Here is a 24,033-nt window from a genome sequence, read left to right as displayed (position 1 = left end):
ATACGTGTCGTGAAACAGAGAGATATTTTCAAATATGAAATAAACACAAAAACAACAGGTTTAAAGACGTATGTTTTACTCATGATTTTATTTAAAGATGGAATAATGAATGATGAAATGGCCACGACTCCACGTGGCTGGTTCAAAACACGGCAACACGTAATACAGACATCTGTAGAGTCGAGGATGGAATTAAAAACAGCAACTGAAAAGTTAAAAATCTAAGAAAACTGAAGAATGAATGAATTCATTTCATCTGCCAATGAATGAACACGAGGGTGTAAATTTTTAAGACTGTTTTAGGAATGCTGTAAAAATGAAAACAGCTTTACAAAGCCACAAGAGGGCAGTAGATGAGTAAGAACATACCGAAAAACATACTACTCTTATTTATTTTAACATACGTAATATACTGCAAGTACTGTACTTCACGTGCTCTCGGAAATTCGATAATTCCCGGAAATAATTTATGGAACAGTGCTCTTAATGTTAGCATATACTTGTATGTTTTAATGCTTAGTAACACTAATGTTTTAATATTACTAAAAATAAGTTTAATGTCACTAATGCTGCCTTCGCGTGCTATCGGAAATATGAGTAAAAATTGCACATGAACGCCCTCTGATGTTTCCCACTGGGAAGTTGGGAAATAATTTTGATACCCGAGATGGGCGGGCCTTACACAATTAACATGAGGATGGGAGAAGGATTTCTGCTGTGACAGATATGATTGGTTCGTTTTTCCGCAACAGCTTCATTGCCTTGTCTTGTCGTCAAATTAGTAGGCCTACATATTAATATATATTATTAATCATTTGAAGCCTACTGAATGTTTTGTACACTGCGAAAATAGCATGTATTTCAGCAATATTGCAGTAAAACTATACACTAGGATGTGTATTACCATAGAACATTATCCCAAGACACACGCAAGCATGAATCTGGCGTCCTCCATTCTTTCCGACAACAAAGCGCCTGAACACAACCAGCTCGGAATCATGACATCAGAAATGGGAATTATCGAATTACCGAGAGCACGTGAACGCAGCATAAATCCAGAAATTACTTCCGGGTTAAAGTGGGAATTATCGAATTTCCGAGAGCATGTGAAGGCAGCATAAGTGTGCTGATTTTCCTCGGAATACGAAACTTTAAACACATCATTTTTTATGTTAATTGTTTTGCAGATCGCTTTTATCTGTTAGAACCCAAACAAATGGTACAGCTAAAAATACAACACAATTATATAAAAAACATTTTAATAAATTACATAAAATGCATTGAAATGTGTGTAAACAACAACTGCTATTAACATTTTGACAGGCTTTGGTCTCTTCAGCCATTCGGCATTAGAGTTGAACACATTAGCCTACATTCAAAGGTCATAATTTATCATAACTTCTAATAGGCTATTAAAGGGTACAAAACTGCGCAATATTGCAAATACAATATCAAAAACCACAGTCACACAAGACGGTGGTTAAATGAAAATCATTTAGCCAAATCAATAGTTAAAATAATAACAGTAAAATCAAGTCAACACCCTGATAAATATACCATTAGGCCACACATTCTCTAATATAATATGTGTGAATGTGTTGTGAAACGTTCACAGCATAAAATGAAAATTCTGTCATCATTTATTCACCCTCATGTCATTACAAACCTGATTTTCTTTCTTCTGCAGAACACAAAAGAAGATATTTTGTTGGTAACCAAACAACATTGAACCGTCCATTGTATGAACACAAAACCACTGAGACATTTCTCAAAATATCTTCTTTTGTGTTCCATAGAACAAAGAGACACATACAGGTCTGGAATAACACTATGCTGAATAAACTACAGAATTTTATAATTTTGTTGAGACAACTATAAGTAGGGATGAGTATCGTTTTAACGGTATTACTATACTCTTATCGATACTGCTTATCGGTCCGGTACTTTAACGGTATTCTTATCGGTACTGTTTGATATAAAAAGAAACAAATTAGGAACAGAATTAACATTGCTTTATTTGAACTAACATAATTAACAATAAATAAATAATTCAAAATAAATAAAATAAACAATTTACAACAAAAGAAATTCTTCTTTTTCGTAAGTTCTTCCTTAATCCTTATCCTTACTGACTCTGTCATATTTTTTTCTAAAGGGTAATTGAATTTTACTCTAAATAGTGTAATGTAATGTATTTGTACATGTTTATTTTGTGTATACTGCACTGAATTATTTTAGTTCTCAGTGTAATAATAAATGATTACACATGCAGGCTGATTTATTTTTTTAAGTAGTTAACTAATAGAAAATGGATTAAATGTGTAATTTCCTTTCACCCATGTGGAATTAGCATAGTTTTAATGTAAGGTTATGGAAACCATTTAGATCGAATTTACAGTTGTTTTAAATAGGGTGAATGGCATTAGCATATATTATATAAAGAATGTCAAGGAGTTGGAGTTCAGGTAACGTCTGTTAGCATTCAGCATACATAGATGGGGCATAAGTAAGGGCTAAGCAGTCAAAAACAGTGCATCTCTCTGTCTGTACATGATGCACTTTTGACAGATTACTTGTGTTTCCACCCCTACAAGCAAAGGTTTTATTGCACTTGTGGCTGCAAGCATTGTCACTGTCGGCATCAACTTTGCTTAAGTGCAACCACACTTTTGAACGTTTAGTTCTCTCTCGAATTAAGAGCGTCTTTCTTCTGTGCGGCTGTTCGTGTTCGTGTGTGCGCGCGCTGTGTAGACACACAAACTGCGCGAGAGACACGTGACGTGCCGCCTCGCGCGCTCTGCTGGGAATAACGAATATGCTTGCGCCAAAGACTAAATTCTTGGTGTTATTGAAAATGAGAAACTATTGTTGAGATAAAACGTGCAAGATAACGTTAACGTAGCAATAACATATAAGATGTTTTCCCGAGGACCGAAAGCAGAACCGATAAGGGCGGAGCTTATCGATGCTCCGGTCTTTCATAATTTTGCCCCGGGGCCCGTTTAATACCGGGTTTGGGTGCCCGTCCCTAACTATAAGTCGACCATTTGTAGTTTGACAGCTCCTGTAAACGGTTAATACACTTTCTTTCCAAACATTGCGCTGTTTGCTTGATCCTCCCAAGCAGGAATATATTAGCAAACGTTTAACGGCCAACGCTTCATGTCAAATAAATGATTTATACGTCACCACGAGTCTTCTAAAAACATACAACACACACGGACCTAAAAAACAGATCCAGCTGTCCCATAAGGTTTTGAAACGACGACACAATCATCGACATGCTTCCATATCCGCCTTCTCGAAGACGATCTTTCTAGAGAAATAAACAGCCACCATGCTCAGCAAAAACGCACAGGCCATGTAGATGGTTACGCTGTGAAAGAGCTGCACTATGGAGCCCATGAAGAGCGATGGCACCACCTGAGATAGCAGGTAAGCACTGTCCAGTATGGCTATATCTGTACCCATGCCCCTGAGGGCGGGTGGTTGTGCAGGCTTTGGGTCTATGGTCACAGATACATGCAGATCAAGCGATTGTGAGGCTGGTGGTATATTGCTTTGTAAGGGTTTCGTCTTTAACGTGCCACCAGACGTCCCGGAGATGCAACCATTGGTTCTTTTCTGTGTGGTCAAGGATGGTATCTCAGCTGATTTGATCAACAGAACACGATCGTCCCCGTGAGGTTCGTCTCTCTCATTGGGAAGGAACACCTGTGAACAAGTGCAAATGTTTGTGACACTCCCATATAGAGACAACATTCTTTACTTGATATTTTAAAGGGGATAGTTCACTGACAACTGAAATTCTGTCATGATTTATTCGCCCTCATGTCATTACAAACCTGTATGGCTTTGTTTCTTCTGCACAACACAAAAGAAGATATTTTGAAGAATGTTGGTAACCCCAGTGTCTTCTATTGTATGGACACATTTCTCAAAATATCTCATACAGGTTTTGAACGACACAAAGGCGAGGAAATGATGACGATTTCTATTTTTGGTTGAACTATCCACTTTGCTTGGACACATTTGTAAGGTGTATGTGCATCCTCTTACCTGTGCGTTGGAGTGATACAGACATGTTAGCGTGTACGGTAGAATCTGTAGAGTGCAGAATGTAAACCCTGTCGCTGCAACCATGATGGTGACTAACACGACGCTGTTTGAGACGGTCATGACTGCTGTACTCACTGCCAGCAGCACCACACTGCTCAAATACAGCTTTCTAGGTCCTATACACAACACCATACGCTCCATAACCAACGAGAGCATCACAGACGTCACACATTGCAAAAAAAGACCCAGGCTGGCCATTCGTACACCTGGAGAGAGAGAGGCGAGTTGATGAAAATGCAAGCTCTTTTATCATTTGTCATGTCATTCCAACCTGTTTGACTTTCTTCTGCAGAACACAAAAGAAGATATTTTGAAGAATGCAACCAAGCAACACGATTGTTCCATTGTATGGACACAAAACCACTGAGACATTTCTCAAAATATCTTCTTTTGCCTTCCACAGAAGAAAGAGTCAGATATTGCATGACAAGAGGGTGAATAAAACCGACAGCATTTTCCCTTTTGGGTGAACTATGGAAGTATACACTACATGTAAAACCGTACCCTCGTCATATCGTATCCTTCCCAGGGAACCTGGATTTTCACTGGGCACCCCACCATACAATCGTTCTCCCACAAAATCTGCGTAAAACAGCATAAGAGACATGAGGGCCATCCAACTGCACAGCTCAGCCACGAACAGTCTTGCAATGACTTTGGGCATGCGACTGCACAGCGAGTAAAGTTGCGGACCCACAGACAGAAGGCTGAAGATTGTTCTGGGCAGAAGCTTGAGTCTGGGCAATACCGGACAGAAGCAAAAGCAGGTCGTGGACTTCGCCTTCCTGGACACCTCAACATCACCCGTTTGTTCTTCACAGATGAACGTTGTGGCCATCAAGCAAGCGAGGAAGATGAAGGTCAGCACTATGAAGATAAAAGCCTCTTGTCCTCCCAGGTAAACCACGGTGTCCAAAGGGGTCCAGTCGACTGCGGAGAGCAGGTAGCCCACGCAACCACCCAGGCTGAGCATGAGCGAATACAAGGAAAAGGCCTTGCGGCTTTCTTCTTCTCCGGGGAAGAGATCTGACACCAGCGCTTCCAGTGGGGTGAAACAGGCCTGCCCACAGAACTCCATCAAGCAGATAGCAAAGACCAACAGCGAGACCTGCGGCCAACGGCATTCACATTTTGTAAGAAGGCCGACCAGGGTGGACGTCTGAGGGATGATCAGGAGTCCGAGGAGGACGCCCATGCACAGAGGCCAGATGAACGGCCGGCGACGGCCATATTTACTTCTGAAGCCGTCGCTCGCTGAACCAATTAATGGAACAAAGATCAACCCAAGTATGGGTCCCACACCTGGATAAAACACAATATTGTATGTTTAGCATAGTATCTAGATCTATCCATCCATCCATCCATCCATCTATTATCTAACTATCCAACAAACAACTAAATAAAATTCTTAAACATTTTAGACATTTTATTCTGTTATTGATCTTACCTAACACCATGGTCATGAAGCGTTCCTCCACCCCTGCCTCCAGCAGCTTGGGTGGGATGAAGATCGTCCCAGCAGCCAAACATACCTCCAGGCCACATGTTAATGAATTAATCAAGAATAGCTGCGAGTTCCTGCCATGCATGTCCACCTTTTCTGTCTTATTTCGCTTTTATTCTGCAATAGAAGTAGTTTTTCATGCACACATCCAACATTATGCCAACTGTAATATAACCACACCATTATTCTTGATTCTACCCATAAGAGAGAAAAATAACAGACGAGATCCCTTGGATATCTCGATTAGTTTTCTTAGAAATCAACACTGTAAAAATGATTTGTTGTTTTAACTTAAAAAATTAAGTTACCTGGTTGCCTTAAAATTTTAGTTAATGCAACTTAAAAATATTAGTTAACGTACATTTTTTTGCATTAAATGCACGTAATAACTAATTAACTAAAATTTTAAGGCAGCAGGTTAACTTAATTTTTTAAGTTGAAACAACAAGAAATCTAGAGTTCCAACAATGTCTCAAACCGAGCTCAGATTTGCCAAGTCTGCAAAAGTCAATATTGAAGATCTCAATATATGAACTCAAACATTTCTCATCAAATTTACCCAAATGCAGACTACCTCTACAATCTACATTCATTTTTTTTGTTAAAGACATTTGATTACTTTTTTTTAAATTAATGTTTTATTTAACCATTTTAAATTACATTACAAAAACAACACAGCCACAACAAAACAGGAATAGGAAAAACATCAACAAACATGCCAAAATATAGTGAAGAAAAACACTGAATAACAGAAATAAAATTAAAAAATACTAAATGAATAAATAAAAGGAAGATTTTTTTTGTGCAATCTGTGAACAAGTAATAAAGTACTGCAGGATGTTGCCATATATTATTGAGTTGGAAATTGAAGATAAAGGATATGGGGGGATTAATTAATAAAACCGGGTCAAGCTGTAGAGTTTGAACGTAGTCCTGAAGGGGTTGCCAAAGCTTGACAAAAATGGTGCTAAGTCGGTGAAGAGAATACCTTATTTTTTCTAATTTCATAAAGTAAAGAACGTCTCTTATCCAGCGGGTGTGAGACGGAGGTTGGGTATTTTTCCAATTCAACAGAATTAAACGTCTGGCCAAAAGAGTTAAAAAGAATGACACCTGTCACGCTCATGGGCAGTGCATAAATAATCCGAAACAAATTGCAAATGATATTCACTAATCTTGACCCTTTAGTACAGGGATGTACACCTAGAATAATATCCACATCTGAAGCAGGTGGCAAATTTGGAAAATTAGGCATTCTTTTCCTCACAAAATCTCGAATTTGTAGATATCTAAAAAAATGACTTTTGGGAATGTCAAATTGGGAGGTCAACTGCTCAAAAGAGGCAAACACATCGTCAAAGTAAAGATCTTCAAAAGAAACCAGTCCACAATCTCTCCATAAGGCATAAGCACTGTCCAAAATGGAAGGATGAAACAAAGGGTTGGAATGTATTGGGGAAGACAAGGGTTTATTATGAAGACCAAGTGCCACAAGAATTGGGTCCATATTTTTTTTCACAATTATATTGTTTGAATATTTAATTGGGGACAATGGATATGGGAGGCATAAAAGTGCAACTAAGGAGGCCTTATTACACGAGGTATGCTCAATGTGCAGCTAGGAAGGGGGATTGACCAAATTGTGTGAGTGGAACCAAAATAGAATAGAACGTATATTCGCTGCCCAGTAATATGTTAAAACATTTGGAAGAGCCAGACCCCCCAATTGTTGAATGCCTTTACGAATCTTAGGGGGGTTTTTTGTTCCAGAGAAAACTAGAAATGGTACCATCAAGTGTAATAAAAAAAGACTTTGGTATAAAAATGGGAATGCATTGAAATAGATATAAAAACTTAGGTAGTACGTTCATCTTAATACAATTAACCCTACCAATCAAAGATATAGGAAGAAGAGACCAGCAGTTGAAATCTTGTGTAAGATTGTTAACTAACGAGACAACGTTGTGATCAAATAAGTCTGAAAAGCTTTTCGTCACATTTATACCCAGATATCTAAAACTTTTCAAGAAGGCTTTGAAGGGCAAAGGTGATAGTGGATATTTCAAGGCTGCTGTATTGATAGGCATTAATTCCCTTACTCAAATTTAATTTATATTCTGAAATTGAGCCGAAATCTGCCTAACATCAAAGGAATGGAGGTTCCAGGTTCAGACACGTATACCAAAAGATCGTCTGCATATAAAGACACCTTATGCACCAACCCTCCCCTCTGTATGCCAGCCACGGCAATGGATTACAATCTACATTCATTTTGCCCCTCTTTATGATCTTAGCGCTAACAATTGTCTCATATGATTCTATTTTTTATTTCTTCTATGCAATTTTAGGAAAAAAAACACAGAGACTAAGTTGATGCTTATAAAATTCAAATAGATTTAAAATGAATGTGGGAGCCAAGCCAAATTGACATATCAGAATATCATAGACACTTAAGCCAGCAAACAGACCAAAACACTAGCAACCACCTAGTAACACCTTAATACCAACCAGAACATTCTTGTCCTGACAGATACCCTCAACATCATTGCATTATGTGCCATAGTGCGTGCCAGCGTGTGGCAAACACCATAAATCAACCCAAATCCATTTTATGTTACGCACACATATTCCCATTTTCATATTTACACAAGGATGTATGCGTGGATGATTAGAGATTCAAACACCATAGACCATTAAACAGCAGAACACGCAGAACGTGTGATCGGAGAAAACGCCCCGTGAGTCAACAGCAGCACATGTTGTGTTTGTTCAGTACATATAACGTGATAATGAATTTCCTTGCACTCAGGTCATCTTTGTCTTTATAGACCTGGTGAAATCAAAATGGGATCTGGGTGTTGCTTAATGTCTGTTTATTTCTGTTAGCTTTGAGGTCATCGATATCTATCTCACCTCCACCCAGTTCCACCTGCCACGGATGAACAAGAACAAGTTCATGTATATATAAAGTACATACATTATATATATATATATATATATAATATTTGGTGATTCACATAAAATCTCCACTGTAAAAAAGAATTAATTTTACAGAATCTGCTTTTAACAGTATTTGCACGTATAATGTATAAAAAGTATTTTTTTTACAGATTTCCCCTGTATTTTTAAAATGCAGTAAAAAAATTGAAATTACAGCAAAAGACAGCAAATAAAAAATGGGAAAAAATGTTAATTTACGTTTTTCTTCTGGCGCCCCAGCTGCCAGAAAATTGCTGTTTTTTAACATGATTTTTATTTTGATATTTACAATGTTTATTGTAAAAAAAATATAAAACACGGTAGGTTACTATATAAGTGATGATAGTCTAATAGGAATCAATAGGCTACTGGTAGGAATTATTAATAGGAATTCGAAATTCCTATTAGAAAATTTTACTTGTGGCTACATCTTAAAGCTTTGGAAATCCGAATAAATGACTTTATTGTGTGTAGACGTAGTTTAAGGTCACTTGAGTTCAAAACTCAGTACATTACTATTAAGATGACAGTAACTGCTATAACTTCCCCTTTTTGCACAGTTCTTGAAAACTTTTATGGTAAACGACGAGATCACGAACAAATACAACTTCAGTCCTGCATGTGACACTCCTTTACTTTGCTGTCAATTCAAAACATCTGACCCGTGTCGCACGTAAGAGTAAAACAATGTCAAGTACCCGAGTCAAACACAATGGAGCGGAAAAATCTCTCTTACCTGACAGTGAACTTCACATGAGGTCTGTTCAACACTGGAGATCTGAAAAACTGAAGCAACGCAAACAAAACCACCTGTACTGTAAGACAGATTTATCAGGTGTCGGAGTAAAACAACGGCAAACATTCTTTAGACTTTACATTTAGTTTATTATTAATAGGACAACCCTGATCTCAAAACTATGCAAATGAACTTTTGTTAAACTGTTAAGTATTAAAAATAGTCTCTCTTCTTTAGTATCTATGATGGCATACAACAGCTATTCACATACAGTACCGCTTATCATTTAAGAAATATACAGTGACTATTTGCCTACATTTTGCTTCGTATAAAAATAGTTATAAACACACAATAATGCTTTGATATTTTGGTTACACAACTCACAGGTATAGGCTACATCAGATGTAATACATGTCTCTTAAAGTCAGAAGTCTCCTCTTCTGTTGTTTGATATTGCCTTTATTGATTCCCACGTGAATGTGTACAACTAAGTTCTGACATCAGAAGTACGAGCAGCAGTTACAGGAACGTAACAGAAAGTGGGAGGGATAAATTGAGTATACAGTATATGACGATATGACAGAGGCAGTGCTTTAAAATGCAACATTCTTTTGGAAATTGTATTATGTGTGATATTGTTCAAATAAGCTATTCCACAATTACAATAAAATGTTTGTCTCCCTTAAAGGTTTACTGCAACATGTAAAAATATTCTTAATAATCCGAGTGCTGGTGAGCAAAATTATGAATCCACCTCATTTTAGGGTGAGGTAATGTTTATAATGCAAAAACTTTTTGTTTCACAAATGGTTCTTTGAACTATGAAAAAGCAAAAAAGAAATTATTCTTATAAGAACCTTTAATTAACCTGTTAATATGAGGTCATAAAGACTGCACACAACAACTAGCCAAGAATGGTAAAAATGTTGCCGAGGTGTTTACCTGACGTCATGTCCCTACCCACCCGAATCTGCATGTCACACAGCCTTATTCACACGCGAATGGTCCATTTCAAAACAATGAGCATTGATTAAACTTATGCCAGTTTGAAATACAGTTTGGATCTTGTGCACAATATTGTAACAGTGGAATGAAAATATTGTGAAAAATTCTACATATCAGCATAATTGTTTATATTCTTCTTCACAGTTCTTTGCTTTCAATTAAGTCAAAGTTCACAATGCTCGAACGAAATTGTTGCTTCCGGGTGAAAATAGTTTTGAAAGTTTGGATGGTATCTCCACATAGAGTTGTCATACAAGTGACCGGTAGTATTTGTGTGTAAAACACACTTTGCAATAAGGATTATATTTCTTGCTATTAACATGAACTCACAATGAACAATACAGCATTTATCAATATGGTAATTTGAACATTTACTCATATGTATTTAAAAAATAATGTGTTTGGTAAGCACTGGTTAATGCACAACATACTAACCTAAATTGTATTTGCATAAAAAACATACATGCTTAAGAAATATGTTGCTCATTGTTAATATTATCTAAGGCAATAAAATTACTGTAAGGACACAATTTAAAGGGATAGTTCACCCAAAAATGAACATTTTGTCATTTATTTTTGGGTGAACTGTTTGCACAAAAACTTGCACACATTTTCAGTGCAGGTGCTTGTTTGGACCACGTCAAAACTGCCAACTGTTCCTTTAGCGCTCTTATAAACCTGACTTTCCTGTTCTGTAGTTAAAGTCGCGTTGGTAAACTACAGCAACGGAATTAAAGTACTCATAGCCCATAGACTACAACCCTTTCATTAGATGTAAATTAACCAGGAACTGTAAAATGTAGTTCGGTACAAAAGTAAATAGTTCATCTATTGTCAGTGCATCACATTTGGTTTGAATGAAATTAACCCGTCACGTTTAACAAAGATGCCAAAGTTCTCAGAACATGATCTTATATTTAATAACATTTCATTTGAAACGTTTCACTGAACTGTAATACACAAGAAAGGTGCAGTGTGGGTGCGTCAGAGTCCTTCGAGTAAAAGACATGCAAACAGTAATGGTTTGTCATTAAAATGAAGATACATTTTATTTCTTTTCTTAAAAAAACAAACATTACAAAAAATCTGGAGGAAAAATGAAACGGACAAAAAAAAAAAATTGTAAAAGCACACGAAAAACATTCATACATTTTTGGACAGCTAGAGGTTAAAAACCGAATTGAAACAGCACAAGTCTAAAATATTCAGAGATGCCTGGCAGAAAGGATCGAACAATGTCAGAATGCCATTTATGCTCTGTAGACAGAAAGCCCCTTGAAATGCATCATGGGATATACATCACACGTGTCTGGAACTCAAAACAAGCAGCAACACAAATATACTTCGATCAAACACACGTAACCTACGATTCTTCCTCTTCATCACAGTGCAAATATTCCTCTCTCTGTCATGAGATCACTACATCTGATCCAGGGCACAAAGAATACCAATATTTGACTCCCGAAGAGCGCCGGCAATACAATCTCTAGACGAAACGGGTACGCGTTAAAGCTAGCGCTGGTTCGGCTTTGCGGTACTATAGTAAATACAGACTTTGTAAGGCAGCGACTGTGTGCGAGACCTTCACATTTTCGTACAGTAGACCATGTTAAGGCCCGATCTCAGCACCCTTGCACTGCACGTCTCAGTTTGACAGATGAAAGGTTTCGATGCAGTCTTTACACGAGATGATCTGGAGGACGAAGAAAGCAAACCCATAATACAGAGGTCAGAGCAAATTGAACGATTTGAGAAAAGACTATTCTAGCATACAACACATGTTGAGCTCTACGGACAGCATGTGGCATCCCTAAAACTCGACCTTGATGTCTGAAAACAAGAGAGAACGTATGGTGTTCATTGGAAACACAGATTTTGTTGTGACCGCATGCTAGAGACGCGTCAATAGAGCTCAACTAGTTCTTGATCTGGAACAATCCTTTCAAACGGCAACCGGCACAGCTTAAACTACACAAATCGAGCGTTTATTTAAAAGGTACGACAACGAAAATGTAATAGCGACCCTGGATGAAGCCGCTCTCGAAACGTGAACGTCAGGTCTCACAAGAACATCTGCATTTCTTCATCTTACTAACAACATGAAAAGAAGCTTGTAGCGCACTTGGAATAAATACAAACTCGAATCCAGGGACAAAAGAAAACCCTGGCCACTAACAACAGAACAAATGCCATGAAATATTACGGATCGAGAAATGGCATGACAACCAGCTTCCTAGAAAAACTCCACAGACATCATTCGCAGGACGTGAATTGTTCGTAGTCACCTCCCGTACACTCGCTACGCGGCAAACCCACTAAACCTGAAAGAAGAGTTGTGTAAATTACTTTGGAAACCATTCAATTTTCTTTTTTAATTCATATGCCGTGTATGGAATACTGGATCGCATCCAACAAATGGCGGTGTGTGTTGTTCATTAAACCAGTAGAGAATTACAAACGATTTACACAGAAATTCATGTTTCTTGCGTTTCATCACTAAAAGCCACTGTTAAGTGAACCGTCACAACAAATTTGCTGCGGCAAATCACATTAGCAATGGTTTTATGAACAATCGACAACTTCACTTACACAAACAAGGCCCAAAGGCTTTACGAACCATTTCCACAGTTTTCTTCTGCATCCGTTGCATTACTGACGCCAGCCGACTGAGAGCGCAAGTGAAGCCAAGCTTTATACATGCTATGAAAACAAACACATGAGATTTTGCGTAAAAGCTGACGACATTGTTGGAGAATACTGTCATGTCATGTCATTACCCTGGGCGAGCGCCAACCCTACCGGTCAGAAAAACAGGTTTTCTCGAGTTTATATACCTATAAATAAACAGACTCATTTCACGCAATAATATATATATGCTCACTTCCAGGAAAATGTCTTCTGTGATACTGAAATGAAAGGCTAAGAAAGGAAAATAAAAACCGTTCAAACCGTTGAGCCAGGCCATAACAGACACGGAGGGGAAAAAACAAAAATCAAATCAACCAGAAAAGACAAAAAGGAACAAAAAGAGAGTAAAGGGAAAGAGAAAAGGGGAAAGTTGTGGATAACATGGCTAATCTTCCCCGGATGCAGCGTCTTCTTCTGAGCCGTCCTCTTCATCATCTTCGTCCTCATCATCGGGGGCGTCTTCCTTTGTCTTTTTGGAGGGAGGAGACGCTTTCTTCTCCACCTCATCTTCCTCTTCGTCTTCGAGGGGGCTCTCGGGCTCGTCATCGTCTTTTGGTGATGATTTCTCCAGCGCTTTGGCTGCGCTGGGGCGACCTTTTCCTTTGCCCTTCATGGGACTGGGGTTCACTGAGGAAAACATGGAAGAGCGTTTACAGGACTCAACTTTTACTCCATTCGTGGAGATGCTCAAGTGCAGCGTGACCCAAAACTCTAGTACAACATTTGATCGAAATTTGTAAGCTCAAATCTGTATGGCTTTCTTGTAGGGATGCAATGATTCTCTCAGCTCATGATGCGATGCACGATACTGATCTCACAATATGACTTTTTCTTACAAAATGAGTCGAGACAAATTAGAAATGAACAGCTGCCCTTTTATTATTTCTCAAATGCTGCACATTTCTTTGTAAAATAAAAATACCTTCCGTTTAAAAATTGCAAATTAGTTTTGTTATTTGACAAATTCAAAATCAAATAAAAATTGAATAATATAAAAGTATCTTTAAAATAAACAAACTAAGACTGTCTGCTTTTTTAAGAAATATCAGCAAATCCAAGTTTGCCGTAAACACAGCGGCCCCTGCTGTTCAAAACACGTACTGCGCTTCATTTAACATCTCAACAGACTTGAATCCTCAACTGGATCACGGTGAATCTTTACATCTACACTTTCTTGATTTCTGGGAACACATAAATAGATCTTTTGCGCAATGATTCACACTGCAAGTCTCCAAAAAGAACTAAAACACATAATATCAGATCATTAATGTAATGTTTAACATCATTTATGAGTTTGTTGGACCCCTCCCTATTGTAGTAGTTTAATGGTGGTCTTTTAGCAGTATGGCCATTTTAATCATTGGGGGGGAAATCAGACAAATATCTTTTGTGTGAACAGAAGAAAGAAAATCAGAGGCTTTAAAGAACAGAAATAAAGACAGACGATTAATTTCTGTCTGAACTGAAAACAAACGTTCCGGTTAGACCAAAACTGTCTTCTTACATTATATATTACGCAATCCATTGTGCATTTTTCTTTGTTTTTACAACTATACATGAACAACATTAAGACTAAACATGTTATCATGAAGCACAGCTGTATCTCAACCAGCTCCCTTGTTCACTAGTAAGGGCACTGACCAGGGAGTCAGCCATTTTAAAGGGATACATTCTGTCATCATTTACTCACCTTCGAGTTGTTCCAAATGTGTATACATTTCTTTGTTCTGATGAACACAGAGAAAGATATTTGGAAGAATGCTTATAACCAAACAGATGTCAACCCCCATAGTAGGAAAAAAACACTGGTAGTCAAAAGTTCCCCAGAACTGTTCGCTGTCCTACATTCTTCAAAATGTCTTCTTTTGTGTTCATCAGAACAAAGAAATGTATACACATTTGGAACAACTCGAAGGTGAGTAAATGATGACAGAATTTTCATCTTTGGGGGCAGCACCACTTCTGTCTCATTCTTCCAGTGCACTGAAATGTTCGTTCCCTAAAAATTCCCACAATGCACCGCAAAAACCGTTCCCTTACCTGAAATCACGTGACAAGTTTTGAAGACGTTTAACCAAAATCACAGGAGCCAACTCAATGAACTTTATGAAATGCGATATAACTTTTGAAAAGACAAACGATATTTTATGTTATGTATAAACAAACGTTGCTAGACCGGCAGGCAACACAACAGTTCAATTTAATCGGCCAAATTTGTGCACTGACATGTAACAAAATAATGAAAGTGTTTCTCTCATATGTACTTCAATCAGTTTTTTTTTTTTTTGAAGTCAGAGAAATGTCGGTTTTGCTGGTTGTTGATTAATACCAGTTGTGAAGTAGAACAACGCGCTTAAGCAGTCACGTCACAGGAAAATAAGTGAACGGTGTCCCAATGAGTGCCCGGACCCGTGTACACGACATACTGATTCACCATCTCGGGAGCTGATCGAGACGCAGGGCATGTGTCATCGTAAGAGAGGCGGCGGCCTTTACCTGTGGCCTTTAGCCGGGGTTTAGGAGATTTCTTCTCCTTCTTCTCCACTCTTCTTCCTCCCTTCGGCACCACCTTCTTGCCTTTCTTTTTGGACTGGCCGTAGTCGCTGTCATCATCGTCATCAACCATGAAGTCTTCATCGCTGCCTGACTCTTCTGCAGAAGAAAAACGCAAACGTAAGCCAGGCCATAATGAAACGTGGGTGATGTTTGCTCATGTAGCAGGTGTTGTGGGTGCTTGTCAGGGGATTGCTGTATGGCTGTCCACTTCAAAACAGCTTTTGTAAAACCCTAGAATTTGTCCTCACAAGCAAGTAGGATTTTTTCAATAGTTTTGACATCCGCACGACAAAAAAAAAAAGGTCGGATCAATTAGAAAGGTAACAGCACATCTCTCCTCAACATCTCTCCTCTCCTCCTTGCCGTATTCAGAGTGAACTTGACTGTAAACAAAAAAGCGCCAAACTTACGGTCAACAAAGGCCTGTTCCTCCTCATCTTTTTCCTCATCCTCACTGCCTCCGTCCCCTAAGAGAATCTCTCTCTGTTTGGACACGGCCTTTGATGCGGCCTGTCTCACCTGCCTCGGCTTCCTGCTCACCTCTTTGTCATCATCACTATCATCTGCTGACCAATCACAAACAAACACGGACGAGTCAACAACATGCCGGATCAACTGTTGAGGCATCCATATTTAGACTTGGTCAAAATTCGCCTAAAAATGTTCAGATGTGCACAGTTCTAGATCAACATTTTTCTGTCGCTCACCTCCACCTCGTTTCCTCTTCAGCAGTTTTTTGCCAGGCTTCTCGACCTTGGCTTTCTTTCCCTTTTTGGCCTTTTTATCATCATAGTCACTTCCTCCGTCTTCCTTGTCCTCCTCCTCTCCAAAGTCGTTGTCTTCATCGCTACCGAAGTCATCTAAGAACACAACATTGCAGGTGAATCACTCCGTTCATCGCTTTATTCATCATCTGACGAAACATCTCAGAATATTTTACCTGCCGAATCATTTTTGGATTTGGAGAGTTTGTCATCTGAATCCTCACTGTAGAACGACACAATAGCAGGTAATGAGGAGAGACATGTCAGATAAAAGAACGTCCTCGTCTGCTGTATTTGCTCGCTAGTTATAATTAACCACGGCTTATATGGGTCATAGGGAGAAAATGAATCAAAAAGGTTCATGGTCCCTGAACGGTTACAACACACGGACGATATTCACAAAACCTGCCATGAACATGAAATTTTCAAAGAAAAGACATTTTATTTTGTTTCACAATTTTAAGGATCGTTAAGATGTCTTTTGCATGCGACATTTTCATAAGAAAAAAAGACTGTATTTTGCATTTTTGGTTAAATTGACCCATAAGCCATCTAGTATATTTCCTATTTTACGGCCCATAAACACACCGTTCAACATGACAGCTCAGAAGTTAAAGAGATCCTTACCTGTCCTCCTGTGAGTTCTTGGTCTTCTTGTGCTTGATTTCACGAGGAGGAGCGCGTACCTTCTTTACAGTGTCAGTAGCTTTCACATAATCCTCATCTGAAGACAGAAAGAAGATGAATCACACAATAAAATGCTTATGAAATTCATAACCTAATTGTGTAAAACTGACATAATTGGATAACTGAATGAATCTCACGAACTCATCAAAATTCATAAAAACTGTCAAATGTCAAAAGTAATTGAATTAAATATGATGCCAATGATGATGAATGAATAATTCAAAAAATATGTATTAAAATAAAACAAAATTTTGTGGTCAAATGACCCCGAAATTTGCTTGACAGTTTAAGCTGAAAATTTAATTAAAATGTTCATTTTAAAGTAATGACTGTGTTTTTACCTGCATCGTCAGATTCATTAAACTGAGAGTAATTCACCACCTTTCTGTTCCTGTGAAAGAGAAACAAAACACTTTAACAGCAGTTCCAAACTGTGCATTTGTTACACAGAAGTGCCAATAACAGTCATTCAAGTTTGAAGAGCTTAAAGACAAGAAGACATTCTTTCAGAAATGAAAGCACATTTCACGTCCTTCACTTCATTGGGTTTACTTGGATTAATGGCTATTAAACAGTTTCTAAATTGGCATTTCAATGAAGGTTTGATTAACACTGCAGCTCGGTTCTATTTAACCACCAAGAGTCACAAGCCACTTGAACTCGACTGTCCTGTGTATTAAAACTTTTCTCTTGCACGTCACATCAGCAGGACTTTTAATTTGTTTTTCATTCCTAAAAGCAGACATTCTGGATAGATGAGAAGGCCATGCGTTAAACCTAAAATGAGATTTAGAAACGATTATAACATAATTACCAATATCGTATACCATGGCATTCACGTGGTATTTCGAAAGAATACCACGGTAAGCCAAGCTAATAATAAAATAAATGTATGTTAAAGACATATCCATTGTTTATTTAGCAGGCACGTTTATTTAATGCAACTTATAAAATCTATGATAATAAAATCATAGTACTACGCTGCTCTAAGGTAAAATGTCAATGAGAGATAATTGACATTTTACGTGCATATAAAGACAAAATGTTTATTTTTCGCCTATTTTTAACAACAATTTCAACATTCTCTCCATCACATACCTTACACAAAATCATGGTTTTGCCCCAAATACCATAATTAAAGGTCTCAGTTAAACTGCACAAGCAGCAAGTTTATGTTAGCTAAAATCATATTAGTACATTTGTATAAAAAGATATTTAATTGTGTGTAATGTACAATATTTAATTTTGATGCTTTAATGTAATTATGACTCTTTGTAATGAACCTTTCATATTTCTCGTGGTAACATTTATTAAGAAGCTTTATTATTTATTTTTATGACAGATGGCGCTAATATTATGTTTTAGCTGTATTGTATTGTAATAGCTATGATGTAGCGGAAACGGCTGTTACCATGGCAAATGTTCCTAAGGACAGCGCGCGACAATATGTACGCATGGTTTCACTTTACGTTCAGCCCTCAGTCTTTTCTGTGGCCATAAATAACCTAAACAACATAGATCCGCTCGCATTTCGTATATTACACCTTGTAATGTGCGCTAAATAAGGTGTATAACGCACATTTTCTCAGAACACCAATTTGGAGGTGTGGTCGCTGCCCGCTGCCCCGCCCCCCTCCGACGTCAATGGCGTCGTGTTAATTTACCGCGATCGAAAAAGACCTCAAAACTCGTTTCCACCCGAAAAAAATACCAACGGGCTGCCGTCGGTCATTTCGCAATCTTTTGTTTCTGCATCATCAGAAGGTGTGTTACGGAATTTGCGCATATCTGCCTGGTTGGAGGGGCATTATAGGGTGCAAAATCACAAGAACGGGCCAATGAACACCTCCAATGTGGGGTTTTATTACCCCCTCCTGAAGCATTTGGCGAGGATGAATGGGAAGCCATATTCTCGCAGGCATAACGAGGAAACATGAAGCCTTTAGTTATTCTCGCCCATAAATATAATGCGTTTCATAGGTAGGTGATGCACGAGGAAGATTAGATAGCAAGATGCACATTTGGCGCGTGCAAAATACATGCATTAAAATAAAACAGAGATACATCGACCGCCCACCGCCACTGGAAGATACAACAACGAGCGAAATGCATGCACGAATAAGCCAATAAATATATATTTAAACGCTATTTTATCCCAAACCTAAGTATGCTCGGCACATGCGTGCACCCTAGAAAGTCAGCGTGCACGCAAAGCGGCCATCTAGCAGGACGAATGTAAACCCACGTACCTCACTGGTCTTGCCATTTTGCAGGAAAACTGTAGAGGTTAAAATTGTGAAGAGCAAAAGAAAAGCAAGGAAAATGCTAACAAAACGTGATCTTTTAAAAGCCAAGAGGGCCTAAAGGTAACGTCGAACAACCAACGCCCTTTCCTTGTGGAGAAAACTAAACAATGCGGGAAATATCCCTGTCCTACGAAAGTATTTAGTTTAAATTTTACCTTCAGCTACTCAAAATGGTGAATTAAACAAACTGAAACTGCAGCCTTCGCGCAACCTAACGATTGGGCAATGGGCGGGTTTTCTACCTCAAACTCCGCCCACTCGGCTGTCCTAGGAAAAAGGATTTGCCTGGAGAGGGTCGCTATTGGTCCGTTTGAAGGATAGTGTGGTCCGTGATTGGACAACATGGTTGTACATCACACCTTGTGCGTACAAACCGTCTACCCTCCCCCTTCGTTTGCGGATAGGTTGAACAGCATGGCTCAGAAACAAAAAAAGGCCCAAACGACATTAAAGATGTCCCAGTTTAAGTGTGAAATAACTTTTTGGTTGTTTATTTTGAATATAAGTTCATAGAAATGGACATGACGTTTTCATTCATGAGAGCGAAGAAACAGGGGGTTGAGACCCTCAGAAGTATTGAATTGATCAGGCTATTTATACGGCAACGTGACCTAACTTGATAGGTAGGCTATTGAAATAACATTATTAATAATAAAAGTGTAATTTTATTCGAAGAGAACCGTGTAATTTTTTTATTTATTTAACAAAATGATGATATATTCATCGTTTATGTTTCACGTTTTACATTCGTATTGTAATATTATTACTAATTATTAAAAAATAAACGTGTACAGCCTTGTAGGTTTCATAATATTTAGTTTGTAGAATAACACAGAAGGCAATGTGTATTAGGCCGAAATACACAGTAAAAACAGTGTATGTGTCTAATGTCAATTAAATGTTTTAATTTTTAAGCAAACATATACAGTGACTGTATATTTGATTTGCTTTATTTGCTGGAAAACGCCTTTTTCCTCTATTTCTTTAGCCTTTGGTTTCAGACTCTGGAATCCTCTCTGCTCAGCAGTTATTGAAGTGAGGAGAAGGTACATCTCCATGGCAACCAGGTAAGGTTCTCATCCTTTCATTTTATTATTTATTTATTTGGCCATCCATCAGTGTTTGCATTTCTTAACCTTCTATAATCTTCAAAAACATAGCCGTATGCGTTTCTGAAGAGGGGGTGTGTTAGCATCCAGGGTCAGTAATATACTGCTTTTGTTTATTTGGAAGCATGTCATCTGTTGCCACAGCAACCGCTTACTATTCTGCCTGGAGTGCACATAGAAATCACATCTTAAATTCACATACAAAACGCTGACGCAAAAAGTAGGACATGCACGACAACACTGCTCTTATAGCAGACAGGTGTGCGGGCTGCACGCACAAACTGCATTCTAATTGCTCATGGTTAATGAACAAAGTGTAAATTGCAATAACAAATAACCTTGAGTAACACAAAGGGAGAATTGTATTAGTCCAGCACGTTTTGTGACAGAACAATATTTCACTCATTTCAACTAATTATGCCTATTTATTCTCTTAAGATATTTATTATTAAAACTACACTTATAGTATTTTATAAACTTCATTTCATTTAAATCCAACTGTATAATTTTAAGACACTTAATTCAACCTAATTCTGCATCATATTTGCTACCTCAAATCCTGGAAATGAATTAAATTTTAAGAAATACTCCGTATTCAATTCTGTTTGGTGCTTTTCTGAGGCATGTAAAATGCCATTTGCAATGCTTTTAAATGGACAAAATGTTTATAAATTCTTTTTAACTAATTGAATGGTTTTAATTTAAAATTGTCATCATGTCCTCAGCAAAGGGAACTATATATATTTTTCATTTTATTAGAGTCTTACTAGAATTTTCAGACTCTCAGTGCAGCGACAAAATAGACACACTAGAGGGCAGTATGACACTGCTGTGGGACGGTTAGTTTTAAACATTTCGTCCAGCCTCATTAAAGGGATAGTTCACCCAAAAAAATTCTGTCATATTTTACTCACCCTCAGGTTGTTTTAAACCTGTATACATTTCTTTGTTCCGATGAACACAGAGAAAGATATTTGGAAGAATGTTAGCATTTTCAGTTCTGGGACATCATCCACTACCATAGTAGGAAAAAAATATTGTAGTTTGTTTTGTTCTATTGAACACAAAATGAGATATTTTGAAGAATTTAGGAAAACAAAGAGTTCTGGGGCACCTTTGTGACTTCCTTTTAATTTTTCCTACTATGGTAGTCAATGATGTCCCGGGAACTGAAAATTGCTAACATTCTTCCAAATATCTTTCTCTGTGTTCATCAGAACAAAGTCATTTATACAGCTATGAAATTACACGAGGGTGAGTAAATGATGATGGAATTTTTATTTTTGGGTGAACTATCCCTTTACGTGACTATGATGATTGAATATCAGAGTATGTTTATTTCTTTGTGAAGTATGACACATTCTTCGTAATGAAAGTAAAATGTGCCCACTTTGATCCTTTAATGGTATGACGACACAGTGACCCCGAAAGTGTTTGGACACTTAAAAATGTATGAACACCATTTCTCTGGATCACATTTTGTCTGTCTCCCTTACCTGACACACCCACGACATTTCACCCTCAGTGTGCGGTCTCTGCAGGACCCTCGAGTCGGCCACATTTGTCTTTAATATATCATAATGTGTAATGTGTCTTCGTGTTGTGTTCGATACCTTTCAGGTGTGATTATAATCACAGTTTAGCCCATGCACCTAACAAATAGGTCACTTTCACTTTTATTGCTTAAAAATAAAAATGATGTCAAAATTTAAATATCATTTATTCACCCTTATGCCATTCAAAACCTGTATATGACATTTGCTTTCTTGAACACAAAAGAATCTATTTTGAGGCATGTCTCCGTGGTTTTATGTCCATGCAATAGCAGTCAATATAGGGGCCAACATTGTTTGATACCAATGTATTTAAAAATATCTTCTTTTTTGTTTTGCAGAGTAAAGAAAGTCACACATTTACTCACCCTCCTCCTATTTGAAAGATGACCAACTTCATGCATACGTCTGTATTTTTATATATGATTTATTTTAGAGGTAATTCATCTCCAGTTCAACTTAATGGCATTCCTTTTTAGGCGTAATGTATAAAGCTTATAAACTTTCTAAGTTGTCTTGTAGAAATTAACATTTTGAAGATTTAATAATTGAAAGATTTTATCTTACCGTGTGGAAGTTTTTAAACCCTTCAATACAGTTTAAGAATTCCTTAAAACCATTCTCTTCAAAGTTTCAAAGGCATTAGCATTGAATATATTCCAGCATTAAAATGCCCTCTGGCTGAGTGGAACGTTTCATTGCAAAATGTCTTTGTTCTAATTTAAATAAGTTGCTATGGGGGGTGATGAAGCTCTGCGGTCCCTAATTTTCAGCCATTTCTTCTTGTTGGTTTCAAAGACCTACTGCGAGCCATCTGGAGTTCGCTGCAGATTAAAACCCAGTGTTGCTTTGCGGAAATGTAAGAGAATGTTTTTGGGGAGGATCTTGGAATCCAATTACTCTTGGGATTAAAGAAATCTGCATAGAGCAAATGAGAAAAATGGTTCCTTTAGAAGCTTCTTGCGATTAGCTGTTAAAAGACCACATACGTCTAACATTCATTGTTTACTGTATGTTGTGTCCATATAACGCAAGGACAGTTGGACTATTACAATATGAATAGTATAGATGTGATCTATCTGTGTTTTTTTTATTATATAAATTACATTGTCAATATGTGCATACACAATTTTCCACGCACATTTATAAATTGGGATTTATAAAAAATTAACAGTGTTGATATGTACACACAATTGTAACACGAATTAAGCGTTTTGCGCGAGTAAATTACATACAAAGTCAATGCAAAGACGCGTAGACGCAAACTCGCGGCAGGCGGTGCGAATGACGAGAATCGGGTGGCGCGATTGCCGCGAATGTTCAATCTCGAAAATATTTGTCAGATCGCGTCACTCACGCGAAAATAATGAAATTTTCCCGCCAGTAATAAAGAGCGTCGAACGCGAATGTTTGCGCTTGGTGTGAACCCAGCATTAGGACTATCAAACGATTAATTGCGATTAATCGCATCCAGAATAAAGTTTGTGTTTACATAATATATGTCTGACTCTGTACTGTGCATATTTATTTTATATTTGTATTTATCGGTTATAGTATAATATTTTAATATGTATTCAAATATTTAATAAAACATCTAATAAATCAATAAATATTTAGTAATTTTATATTTTTCTTAAATATATACATATATGTGTATTTTTTATAAATACCACATTACTATGCACAGTACACATATTACATAAACAAAAAGGTTTATTTTGGATGCGATTGTTCATTTGACAGCATGAAAAAATATGAGAAATAGGCTTTGGTTTCATGATTCTGTGTATAATGATTCTTATTATTAAACTCGTGAACAGAATTAGACATACCGAGTCATTTGATGTGATATACAGTACTTCAAATGACTCGAATCATGCGTCTAACATTATTGCAGTTTCCCGCTGTCCTCTCGCTGTGTGTCTGCTCTCATTTTTCTGCAGGGTTCTTGTCCAAGAATAAGCTTGTAAATAAGTGTCTTCAAAATACCCAGACTGCCGGCTCTCGTGCGTTTGTGTGTACAGCGG

General features: G+C 37.6%; 1 protein-coding gene and 1 long non-coding RNA gene across 7 annotated transcripts; one reads left to right on the top strand and one right to left on the bottom strand.

Annotated features, from left to right (window-relative positions):
* Nucleotides 1–88: 88 nt before the first annotated feature.
* Nucleotides 89–19,578, bottom strand: LOC130570994 (nuclear ubiquitous casein and cyclin-dependent kinase substrate 1-like). Of its 6 annotated transcripts, none has more exons than XM_057361591.1 (9): nucleotides 19,288–19,578; nucleotides 17,380–17,429; nucleotides 16,979–17,075; nucleotides 16,528–16,574; nucleotides 16,295–16,447; nucleotides 15,998–16,153; nucleotides 15,528–15,683; nucleotides 9,723–13,658; nucleotides 9,339–9,388 (listed from the first exon to the last, which is right to left on the bottom strand). In XM_057361591.1, the coding sequence occupies exons 1-8, from the start codon at nucleotides 19,302–19,304 to the stop codon at nucleotides 13,417–13,419; spliced, it is 918 nt and encodes a 305-aa protein (XP_057217574.1). In that variant the 5' UTR covers nucleotides 19,305–19,578; the 3' UTR covers nucleotides 9,339–9,388; nucleotides 9,723–13,416. The 6 variants fall into 6 exon arrangements, with proteins under 6 accessions (XP_057217572.1, XP_057217571.1, XP_057217570.1 ...); XM_057361592.1 differs by having other exon boundaries at nucleotides 15,998–16,150; XM_057361589.1 differs by lacking the exons at nucleotides 15,528–15,683; nucleotides 15,998–16,153; nucleotides 16,295–16,447; ... (2 more) ...; nucleotides 17,380–17,429; nucleotides 19,288–19,578 and adding exons at nucleotides 89–3,714; nucleotides 4,060–4,325; nucleotides 4,624–4,701; nucleotides 4,813–5,421; nucleotides 5,567–5,740 and having other exon boundaries at nucleotides 9,723–13,403.
* Nucleotides 19,579–19,791: 213 nt separating this feature from the next.
* On the top strand, nucleotides 19,792–22,444 carry LOC130570859 (uncharacterized). Its single transcript, XR_008965025.1, has 3 exons — nucleotides 19,792–19,967; nucleotides 20,333–20,411; nucleotides 22,348–22,444. It is a non-coding gene; the product is annotated as an uncharacterized LOC130570859 (long non-coding RNA).
* The last annotated feature ends 1,589 nt before the right edge of the window (nucleotides 22,445–24,033 follow it).

Source organism: Triplophysa rosa, linkage group LG20 (assembly GCF_024868665.1).
Source record: "Triplophysa rosa linkage group LG20, Trosa_1v2, whole genome shotgun sequence".
Classification (NCBI taxonomy): Eukaryota; Metazoa; Chordata; class Actinopteri; order Cypriniformes; family Nemacheilidae; genus Triplophysa; species Triplophysa rosa.
This window is presented reverse-complemented; position numbering and strand designations above follow the sequence as displayed.